Genomic DNA, 10137 nt, shown 5'->3' with positions numbered 1-10137 from the left:
TAGGCAAACACCAAGATGAAAAGCCATCGACCGCCCGAAATCTCCCCCCTCCTTGCTACTGCAGAGCCGAGCGCTCTCGTGCGACCGTCGATGCCTCGTGAATTGCCCAGCCGGGCTCGTACAAAAAGCCCCAGCCAGGCTGCTTGTGCCATCTCATCCAAAGCAGCGCCTTTATACTGTAATACTATACATACATATCTGGTGCTGGCATGACCTGACAGGCCAGAGAGGTACTACTGCTCGTCGCTGACGTCCCAAAGCCCACCCACGAGACGGGCTGGGATTCCAGCCTCCAATCTGTCGACCTTCTCTCTCGCTAGCATCACCGCCGCTCTCGACGCCAGCTGGAGCCACTGGTTCCGCCCGACCTGTCATCATTTGGCCTGGCTACAGCCACGCCCTAGAGCCCGGGTCCACCGAGCACGGATTGCATTGGATTGGATTCGATTGCTTCCCAGGATCCGTCTCCCATTGCGCTGCTCTGCTTGCTGCTGCTGCTGCTGCTGCTGCTGCTGCTTGGACGGCTGCAACTGACTTCCAGGCACCTCGCACATGTTCACGCCCTGCCTACCTACCTACCTTACCTTACTTCGTACCTGTCCTGTCCTAGCAAAAGGAAGCCCAAAAGTCGCACAGCACGGGGTAGCGCTCACTTTCACACGCCTCGACATCCCGTCCAGCCTGGTGTGCACGGCCAGAGCCTCAGCTCCTCCCCCGGCCCTCCACAGCACGAGTGCCAAACCTCCTCGTCAACGAGGCTGCTTCCGCGCGCCGAGTCCTGGGACCGTCACCGTCACCGTCACCGTCCTTCTTGTCGCCCCGGCCCGGAGATCTGATCTGACGCCTTTCATCATTGCCAGCCTGCCGGAATTCTGCCTGCGCCGGCGTCATCTTTCGTCTCCATCCTCTTTGCCTGGTCCATCTCTCCATCTCTCCATCCTCTCCGTCTTCTTCCCAGCTCTCCGTCTTTCCACCCCCCATCTTTGCTCGCCTCTTGGAGCCCCCGCCGACCTGCCGCAGCTGGTTCTGCTACTGCTTGCTACTGCTGCTGCTGCTGCTTGTTCCTGCGCTGACCTGATCCTTCCCACGACATTTGCCGCTTCCGCCGCCGCCATTTTCTGCCGGACGCTCCGCTAAACTCCATCCCCCCCAGTTCAGGCGCCTCGATCAACAGCGATCCCGACTTTTCGTTCCCCTTTCGACCAGCAGCAAGCCCCAGAATCGCACCAAGAAGACGAGACGACAAGAACAAGTAAAGCATCGTCATCCGCGTCGCCATACGTTGTCCTCTTCTAGTCCGCTGCGTATGCGTGTGTAATTGGCTGCATGGCAAACCCACCTTTTGGATCCAAATCGCTTCGCCTACCGATTCGTCAAGTCCTCAAAGAACGTCGTCATTCTCGTCAAGAACATAAGCGTGCTGAAGACTCGCCCACCATGGGCGGATGCATGAGCTCCAACAATGACGAGGTAGAGCAGAAAAAGAGGAGTCAGGCCATCGACAAGGAGCTCGACGAGGACTCGAAAAGACTACGGAAAGAATGCAAGATTCTCTTACTAGGTACGCTTCCTCTGGCACGCGGGTGCAATCCCAATCCCAATCGCTCACCCTTTCCCCTCTTCTAGGCTCCGGAGAGAGCGGCAAGTCGACAATCGTCAAGCAGATGAAGATCATCCACCTCAAGGGATACTCAGAAGAGGAGCTCTACAACTACCGGCCGACCGTCTTCAAGAACCTGGTCGAGTGTGCCAAAGCCGTCATCACCGCAATGCAGCAGTTCAACATTGAGCTCGCGCACGAGGAGAACAGAGCATACGCCGACTTCCTGATAGACTACCAGCCGGAGTCTGGGCCGCAAGCTCACATCGATCCCAAGGTGGGCCTCGCCGTGCAGGCCATATGGAGCGACCCGGCCAAGGACCAGCTGATGGAGCACCAGACGGAGTTCTATCTCATGGACTCTGCCGAGTAGTAAGTCGCCACGATTGCATGGCCGTCCCTCTAGACTTTTCGAGCTCTGACCATATCCTCCTCCGTAGCTTTTTCCAAGAAGCCATGCGCATCGTCAAGCCCGACTACTTGCCCAATGAAATGGACGTGCTGCGCGCCCGAACAAAAACGACAGGCATCTACGAAACGCGCTTCCAAATGGGCCAGCTTAGCATCCAGTATGTCGAACCCAACTGTGGATTTCCTCCTCTTGATAAGCTTATCCCTGAGCTCCGTTTCGAAACGTTTAACCAACGGCTGCTGACTTTCACCCCCTCTCTAGCATGTTCGACGTCGGTGGGCAACGGAGTGAGCGGAAGAAGTGGATACACTGCTTTGAGAATGTTACATCAATCATTTTCTGTGTTGCGCTCAGCGAGTACGACCAGGTTCTCCTGGAAGAGAGCAGTCAGGTAAGCCCAAGACCGAGTGCCGCGTGTTTGTGTGTCGCTGTATGCTGACCCGACCAATGCAGAATCGCATGATGGAGAGCTTATTACTGTTTGACTCTGTGGTCAATTCACGCTGGTTCATGCGGACAAGCATCATCCTGTTCCTGAACAAGGTGGACATATTCAAGCAGAAGCTCGGCCGGTCACCTCTATCCAACTACTTTCCCGACTACACCGGCGGTACCGACGTCAACAAAGCCGCCAAGTATCTGCTATGGCGGTTCAACCAGGTCAACCGAGCACATCTCAACCTATACCCACAGTGAGTGACGGCCTGGACGCATTCCAAGCTACCCTCAGAGCACTTTTTCTAACGTGATTGCCCATCATAGCCTCACACAAGCCACGGACACATCAAATATCCGGCTCGTCTTCGCGGCGGTAAAAGAGACTATACTTAACAATGCGCTCAAGGACTCGGGCATCCTCTAAGTCTACGTCATTCGAGTCCTCTACTGTCCATAACCACCAACGATTCGCCTCGGAAGAAGTAGGCGTAGGGATTATTGCGCGGATTCCGATACAGCTATCCGTCGACCAATGATGATCCAGCTGACGCCGTGAGCTTCGCTCCCTCGACGACGCATGGGCCTTCCGGGCATTTCCTCACACTATCACGCTCTTTTCCATTTGCGATGCGACGGAGCCCCCTTTTGGGCGCCGATTCATGACCCAAGGCGCCTGGAGCACGTTACGCCTCGAGACGCTACTTTTCAGTCTACTACTATTTAGCAAGGCGCGGTCACTCACTCACTCGATTCAATATCTTCTATTTCTTTACTCTCCTTGTCCTTGTTTATCCGGATTTGTTTGGTTGGCGATTACGGTACAGATCTCGCGCGGCGACTACAGCAAAACTCGACGTGAGCAGCCGTCTCTGGTTGGTGTCTTGATATTGAGATTGAATGATGCAACGGTATCCACGAATGATTCGCTCCGAAGAGCAGCAGCGGCTAGATATACAGCCGATCGACGGGCCATTGGATATCACGGGGCCGAGAGGAGGTACGGCGCACCGGGGGGCATACATACATATAATAACCAGCAATTTGTTGGAGGCACGGCATTTTGCCATGTGGCTTCGGGGAGACTCCCGTGTCTGGGGTTGAGCGAGTCAACAGGCGGGAGTGTTTCGAATGGCTTGGAAAAGGTGGGAGATCCTTAATTGCGGAGATACCGAAGGGACAAAAGAAGAGACGTGCGGTTTTCTTCTGTCCATTTTATTTGTGTCAAGAATTGGCCGCGGAATTGTCTTATTTGTGCGTTGCGAGTTTGGATTTATCGCTTTGGGCTGTTACGCGTTAGGTATGCAGGACGCTTGGGTTGGGGGAGTTATTGGGTAGGAAGCTCTTCTATTTACTACTACTACAGTACAATGCGCCAGAATAGGTATTAATGCTGCGCCTGTTTACTATACTGGCCTGATTCGCTAAAGACCAATATGAGTTGAAGCCTGATGTTGGTTGTGGGAGTTTGCGAGAGGTATCGACACGGTTCTCTCATTGTCACCCCGGAGGAGGCACACTTACAAGTCACGGATATTTCCCTCCCATGGGCCCCACAGGGAGAAAGTGGTGTGATGGATGCGGCCGTCATTGTACGGATCGGTTTACTCGTTGGGTATGTAGTGTAGTCCGTCTGTCTGCCTGTCTGCCTGTGTCTGTTCGTCAGTTCGTCTGTACTCTGTTCTGTAGGCTGTACACGAGGCATCTACCTAGTGCTACGTGCTTGTATGTAGTCTACCTACCTATGTACTGTATGTGCTTGTATGCGGTTCTGAGGCCTTTAGGCCGGGGTGCAGATGGGATTTACTTGTTGTTGCCCAACTCGCATTATACGGGCCTTTTCCTACGGGAGAGCATCGCGGAGATCCGGGTCCGTCGTCTGTCACATGTCTACAATTGGCTGTTCGGGTAGGGGACGCAACTTGTCAGAACTACCTAGGTAGACTTGTATTCGCCTACGTCCTTTACGAAGAAATTATCAGAGGATCACGGAAAGTAATGTTTTCAAGCAAGCGGAAGAAAAAAGAGCGCAGTCCACAAGCAACCCGAGTCAATGTAGAGAGAACGATGATGACACCAGGCGTGGCGCTACAGATGCCTTATGCAGCACAGATGCGACCCAGACAGACGAGACGGACGTGACGGATGGACGGACGGACACGAACGAGGACAGGATAAAAACTTGATTTGGCCGAAGAAGCTGCAAGAGATACTACATCTGCATACCATCCATGACGGGAATCGTAGTAATAAGGTAGGGTAGGGTAGTACCTCCTCGTGATGCAACGTCCATTGGGCGGGCATGCTTTTCTCGCCTACCGTGCAGTTTCCCCTCCTTTTCTTAAGGTGGTCGTGAACGTTCTATCCAGGTTGCTCTTGGTACCTAAAGCAAGCAAGCAGGCAAGCAAGCAAGCAAGCAGGTGCAGTGCAGTGGTTTCTGCCTTCATTTCCCCTCTTTTCGTTTGGTCTTGGTCTTCTCTCCTCTTCCTCTCCTCTTCCATTTCTACCCCTTCTTCCACTTCTTCCTTTTTCATTCTTCCTCCTATTACCCGATTGCTTCACGCCTTCTCTCAATTGAAGACTCTGCTTGTTCTTCAATTGACTGATTTCACGTCTGGCTCTCTCTTGCCCATCCCCAGAGAGCTCCTGATCGATATACCCCGCCGTTGCGCTGCTGCCCCACTATAGCTTCTGCAAGCTGAGCTGATGTAAGTCGCTTCCATGAACCATCCATCTGACCTTCCCCTCGTTGTTTTCCTCGTATCGTCCCGTCTCGTCCACCTTATCTTGTCATCTTCTTTCTCCCATCATTCTTCTATAGTTCCCCTTGTTTTCTTCTTCTTCTTTTACAGCATCTTTATCTCCCTCCCCTAGGCCTTTCTGTCCCTTTCGCTGATTGACTGTCCTGCAGCATGGCGACCAAGCAGCCGCTGCCCACCCGCGAGCGCCGCCCCTCCACCGGAGCTCCCCTTGTCGACATCCAGGGAGCTGTCGGGCCTGCGGGCATCTCGCGGCCCAAGCACAAGAGGACTTTCACGGGCTTTGGTGCTCAAGAGATTAAGCATGTCGAGGGTTGGTGACTCTTTTTTTCCTGTTGTCTCTTCTCGTGTTTTCCCTTGTTGCGTGGTCGATTGCTGGCTTACAGGGCGATCGTACCACCATACTGCGGGGGAGGGGAAGCTTGATGTTGCTTTGGCGGGGCAACATGATGCAACCAGCTGCGCTGCTGGACTTGTACCATCACTATCAAAGCTCTCCCTACGATGATCGGTGTTTTTGCTTGAACCATAGCCGCCAAAGACGCGATGCAATTGCTAATGAATTTCCACTACAGCCTCGATCCCCGAGCCCCAACGGGAGGCATGGAGGCGGAACCAGGTCAAGCCCATCAACGACAAGGAGAGCTTCGAGAGGGAGGTCGTCCGTCATGTTGAGACGACCCTGGCTCGCAGCATGTTCAACTGCGACGAGACTGCTGCGTACTCCGCCACCAGTCTGGCCTTCCGTGATCGTCTGATCATCGAGTGGAACAAGACCCAGCAGCGCCAGACGTTCCGCGATACCAAACGCGTTTACTACCTCAGTCTGGAATTCCTCATGGGCCGTACCCTGGACAATGCCATGCTCAACGTGGGTCTGAAGCATGTGGCCAAAGGTGAGCTTTGCTGCGCTTGTCTTGTCGTCTTACCATGCCTGTTATGGCCTGAATATGGCTTTGCTAACCACACAGTTATATAGACGGTCTCTCTGATCTTGGTTTCAGAATCGAGGACATCATCACCCAGGAGCATGACGCTGGTCTGGGCAACGGTGGCTTGGGCCGACTTGCTGCCTGCTTCCTCGACAGCTTGGCTTCGCTCAACTACCCTGCCTGGGGTTACGGTCTTCGATACAGATACGGAATCTTCAAGCAGGAAATCATTGACGGCTACCAAGTCGAAGTTCCCGACTACTGGTTGGACTTTAACCCCTGGGAATTTCCCCGCCACGATATCACGGTTAACGTAAGTAGCTTTTGAACCTCATCATTGAGCGAAGCTTACCCTGCTTAGATCCAATTCTACGGCAAAGTCCGCAAGCTGAGCAAGGATGACGGCAAGACCGCCTTTGTCTGGGAGGGCGGCGATATTGTCGAGGCCGTCGCCTATGATGTCCCCATCCCTGGATACGACACACCCACCACCAACAACCTGCGACTGTGGTCCAGCAAGGCGTCTGGTGGCGAATTCGACTTCCCCAAGTTCAACAATGGCGACTACGAAGGCGCAGTCGCCGACCAGCAGCGCGCCGAGACCATCAGTGCTGTGCTGTACCCCAACGACAACCTGGAGCAGGGCAAAGAGCTGCGACTGAAGCAACAATACTTCTGGGTGGCAGCCTCTCTCTATGATATTGTGCGCCGTTTCAAGAAGTCTAAGCGCCTATGGAAGGAGTTCCCCGACCAGGTCGCCATCCAGCTCAACGACACCCACCCCACACTTGCCATTGTCGAGCTGCAGCGCATCCTGGTTGACGTTGAGGGCCTGGAGTGGGATGAGGCATGGAATATTGTCACTTCTACGGTAGGTTTTCTTTCATCTCGCGGAAGAACAGGAAGCTAACTGTGTCACTTTTGTAGTTTGGCTACACCAACCACACCGTGCTCCCCGAGGCTCTGGAGAAGTGGCCGGTTGGATTGGTCCAGCATCTGCTACCCAGACACCTTCAGATTATCTATGATATCAATCTGTTCTTCCTGCAAAAGGTCGAGAAGGCGTTCCCCAATGACAGAGATCTGCTGCGCAGAGTTTCCATCATTGAGGAGAGCCAGCCCAAGATGGTGAGAATGGCTTTCCTGGCCATTGTCGGTTCTCACAAGGTCAACGGTGTGGCAGAGCTGCACTCGGACCTGATCAAGACGACCATTTTCAAGGACTTTGTTGAGATATACGGCCCGGACAAGTTCACCAACGTCACCAACGGCATCACTCCCAGACGCTGGCTGCACCAGGCCAACCCCCGTCTGTCTGAGCTCATTGCTACCAAGTGTGGCGGCAACACCTTCCTCAAGGACCTGACGGTTCTCAACAAGCTTGAAGCTCATGCCAAGGACAAGGCCTTCCGCAAGGAGTGGGCAGAGATCAAGTACGCCAACAAGGTGCGCTTGGCCAAGTACATCCAGAGCACTCTGGGCTTGTCAGTCAACCCGGCAGCCCTGTTTGACGTGCAGGTCAAGCGAATCCACGAGTACAAGCGCCAGCAGCTCAACATCTTTGGCGTCATCCACCGGTACCTGACGCTCAAGGCCATGAGCCCCGAGGAGAGGAAGAAGCAGCAGCCCCGCGTCACCATCTTTGGTGGCAAGGCTGCGCCTGGCTACTGGATGGCCAAGCAAATCATTCACTTGATCAATGCCGTTGGCGAGGTCGTCAATAAGGATGATGACATTGGCGACCTCCTCAAGGTCATCTTCCTGGAAGACTACAACGTCAGCAAGGCCGAGATGATTATCCCCGCGTCTGACATTAGCGAGCACATTTCCACCGCCGGAACCGAGTAAGTCGAGCAGTTGGGATATGGCCTGAGCTGAGCTGACAATCGGAACAGGGCGTCTGGTACCAGCAACATGAAGTTTGTTCTCAACGGAGGTCTCATCATCGGAACCTGCGACGGTGCCAACGTAAGGCCCCAATTCTTCACAAGCTTGCTTCTGGGATGCTAACTCTTGTACAGATTGAAATCACCCGCGAGATTGGCGACAGCAACATCTTTTTGTTCGGTAACCTCGCCGAGGACGTGGAGGACCTGCGCCACGCCCACAACTTCGGCTCTCACACCATCGATCCCGACCTGGAAAAGGTCTTTGTCGAGATTGAAAAGGGCACGTTTGGCATGCCCAACGACTTCAGCGCCCTGATTGCTGCCGTCCGGGACCACGGTGACTACTACCTGGTGTCGGACGACTTCCACAGCTACATTGAGACGCACGCCCTGGTCGACGAGGCGTACCGCAACCAGGACGAGTGGGTGACCAAGTGCATCATGTCGGTGGCCCGGATGGGCTTCTTCACCAGTGACCGATGCATCAACGAGTATGCCGAAGAGATTTGGAACATTGAGCCCTTGGACGTCTCCGAGTAGACTCGTCCCGAGCAGGAAGTTTTGTGAGTGGACTGGTAAATACCTGAAGAATTGGAAGAGGGAATCACGCAACGGGGAGGGTCGAAACAGACACTTATTCCTATATGATGAATGAAGTCCCATGATGAACTGCGTAATTCTTAAAGGCTACGTGACAGTACTTGATGTTATCCAAAGGTGACCGCATCAGTTGCAGCTAATACGCACACGTGAACTGTGACCGGGATGCGCCGGTTGCAGGCGCGGTGCTTGTTGCGCAGTCCAGGCAACCTACAGCATTGGGGCAGGGCAATTGCCTTGATCTTTGGCGTCTGCAACTGAGGAAAGGAGCGGTGTCACGATGAATGGCTCAAAGTTCCGATTGTGGGAGAAGGCAAGGAGCCGGAGCAGATTTTCCCCGGGTCGCCTGGGCCGATTCGCCGCGGGATTTTCGATGGGCGGAAGAGGGCCCGTTCCTGAATCAGAAGAATTAAGGTAGCAGAATCGTGAGACTTGGGAAGGGGGGGAAATGGGGGGAGGTTTGAGCGGTTGGTTGAAGGCGGCGCGTGGAGACCGGCGAGTTGGGAGTGGGAACGTGGGAAGTGGGGTTCTTTTTTGTTTTGGATGGTTTTGGGTGACGTCATGGGGGCATCACTGGGATTTTGGGCGGTTTTGGGACTGAGACTTGGACCGGATGGAGTTTGACTGAGACTGGGGTTTGGAGTTGGGACTGAGTTGGGAGATGGACTGGAGGAGGATTGAGATGGGCTGGGAATGTTATTACTGCTATGGAGTGATGATACCCAGGCTGGTTGATGCATAGGAGGGAGAGAGTGGGATTCCTTGGCGAGTGAGGGATGGGGGTTTTGGGTTGCAGGTTGGGGGCCTGGGATGTTTGGGTGGGATGGCGAACGAGGGTTGTGAGCGCGGGTTGATGAGAGTGAGAGAAGAGCTTTAGGCTGGGTTGGGCATGGCGAGATGTGCTTGATTCATCAGGGACTGAGACGCGGGAGCTTAGATACTGGTGCCTTTTATATCGTATCTACACGTTGTATGTATGTAAAAATAGCAGGAATGAAGAAAACGGAAACTGTCGATCTGGGTAATTGGGGGATGGGAATTTTGGATTTCTGGATTTGTTTTGGGATGCGAGATTCTGGTGAAATCTAAATCTGAATCTAGATACACAAGCAAATCTTTGATCGTCTTGTTTGCCACTGTGGGAAAGGGGAAGGGGAAGGGGAAGGGGAAGGGGACCTGGATTGCTTTTTTGGTTGATGGCGATGGCTTGGGAGGCTGGGCTTGGCCTGGTTTTGGCTGGAGGATGAGGATCAATGACATACCGAGGCCGCACGGACGTTTTGGCCATGGCTTCAGGCTTCAGGCTTCAGGCTCTCAGCTGGTAGACTGACAAACTGCCCACTTACCGATCCAAGGCAATACAAGTACATGAGAAGCAAATGCACATTACACGCAGAGAGCCTGGGCTGACCTGGCTGGAGCCCGGGGAGACAAGGGGTCTGGATAATTCATCATTTTAGGCATTCGGGGGAGGAGGGGAAAATACCCGTGTGAGATTTGGGGGGGGGGG

The 10137-nt window shown here is 53.9% G+C and overlaps 2 protein-coding genes across 2 annotated transcripts; both read left to right on the top strand.

Moving 5' to 3' along the window:
* Window positions 1-1437: 1437 nt before the first annotated feature.
* Window positions 1438-2874, top strand: BBK36DRAFT_1109040 (G-alpha protein subclass III; the record flags this gene model as incomplete). Its single annotated transcript, XM_024889431.1, has 6 exons — window positions 1438-1561; window positions 1627-1972; window positions 2041-2169; window positions 2274-2403; window positions 2466-2704; window positions 2775-2874. The coding sequence occupies 6 exons, from the start codon at window positions 1438-1440 to the stop codon at window positions 2872-2874; spliced, it is 1068 nt and encodes a 355-aa protein (XP_024754180.1).
* Window positions 2875-5359: 2485 nt separating this feature from the next.
* Window positions 5360-8567, top strand: BBK36DRAFT_1109133 (glycosyltransferase family 35 protein; the record flags this gene model as incomplete). The annotated part of the gene is made up of 7 exons (XM_024889438.1): window positions 5360-5519; window positions 5782-6102; window positions 6186-6451; window positions 6500-7009; window positions 7066-7982; window positions 8034-8106; window positions 8160-8567. The coding sequence occupies 7 exons, from the start codon at window positions 5360-5362 to the stop codon at window positions 8565-8567; spliced, it is 2655 nt and encodes an 884-aa protein (XP_024754179.1).
* Window positions 8568-10137: the final 1570 nt, after the last annotated feature.

Source organism: Trichoderma citrinoviride, assembly GCF_003025115.1.
Source record: "Trichoderma citrinoviride strain TUCIM 6016 unplaced genomic scaffold BBK36scaffold_1, whole genome shotgun sequence".
NCBI lineage: Eukaryota > Fungi > Ascomycota > Sordariomycetes > Hypocreales > Hypocreaceae > Trichoderma > Trichoderma citrinoviride.
Note: the sequence above shows the minus strand (reverse complement) of the source record. Positions and strands in the feature narration are given on the sequence as shown.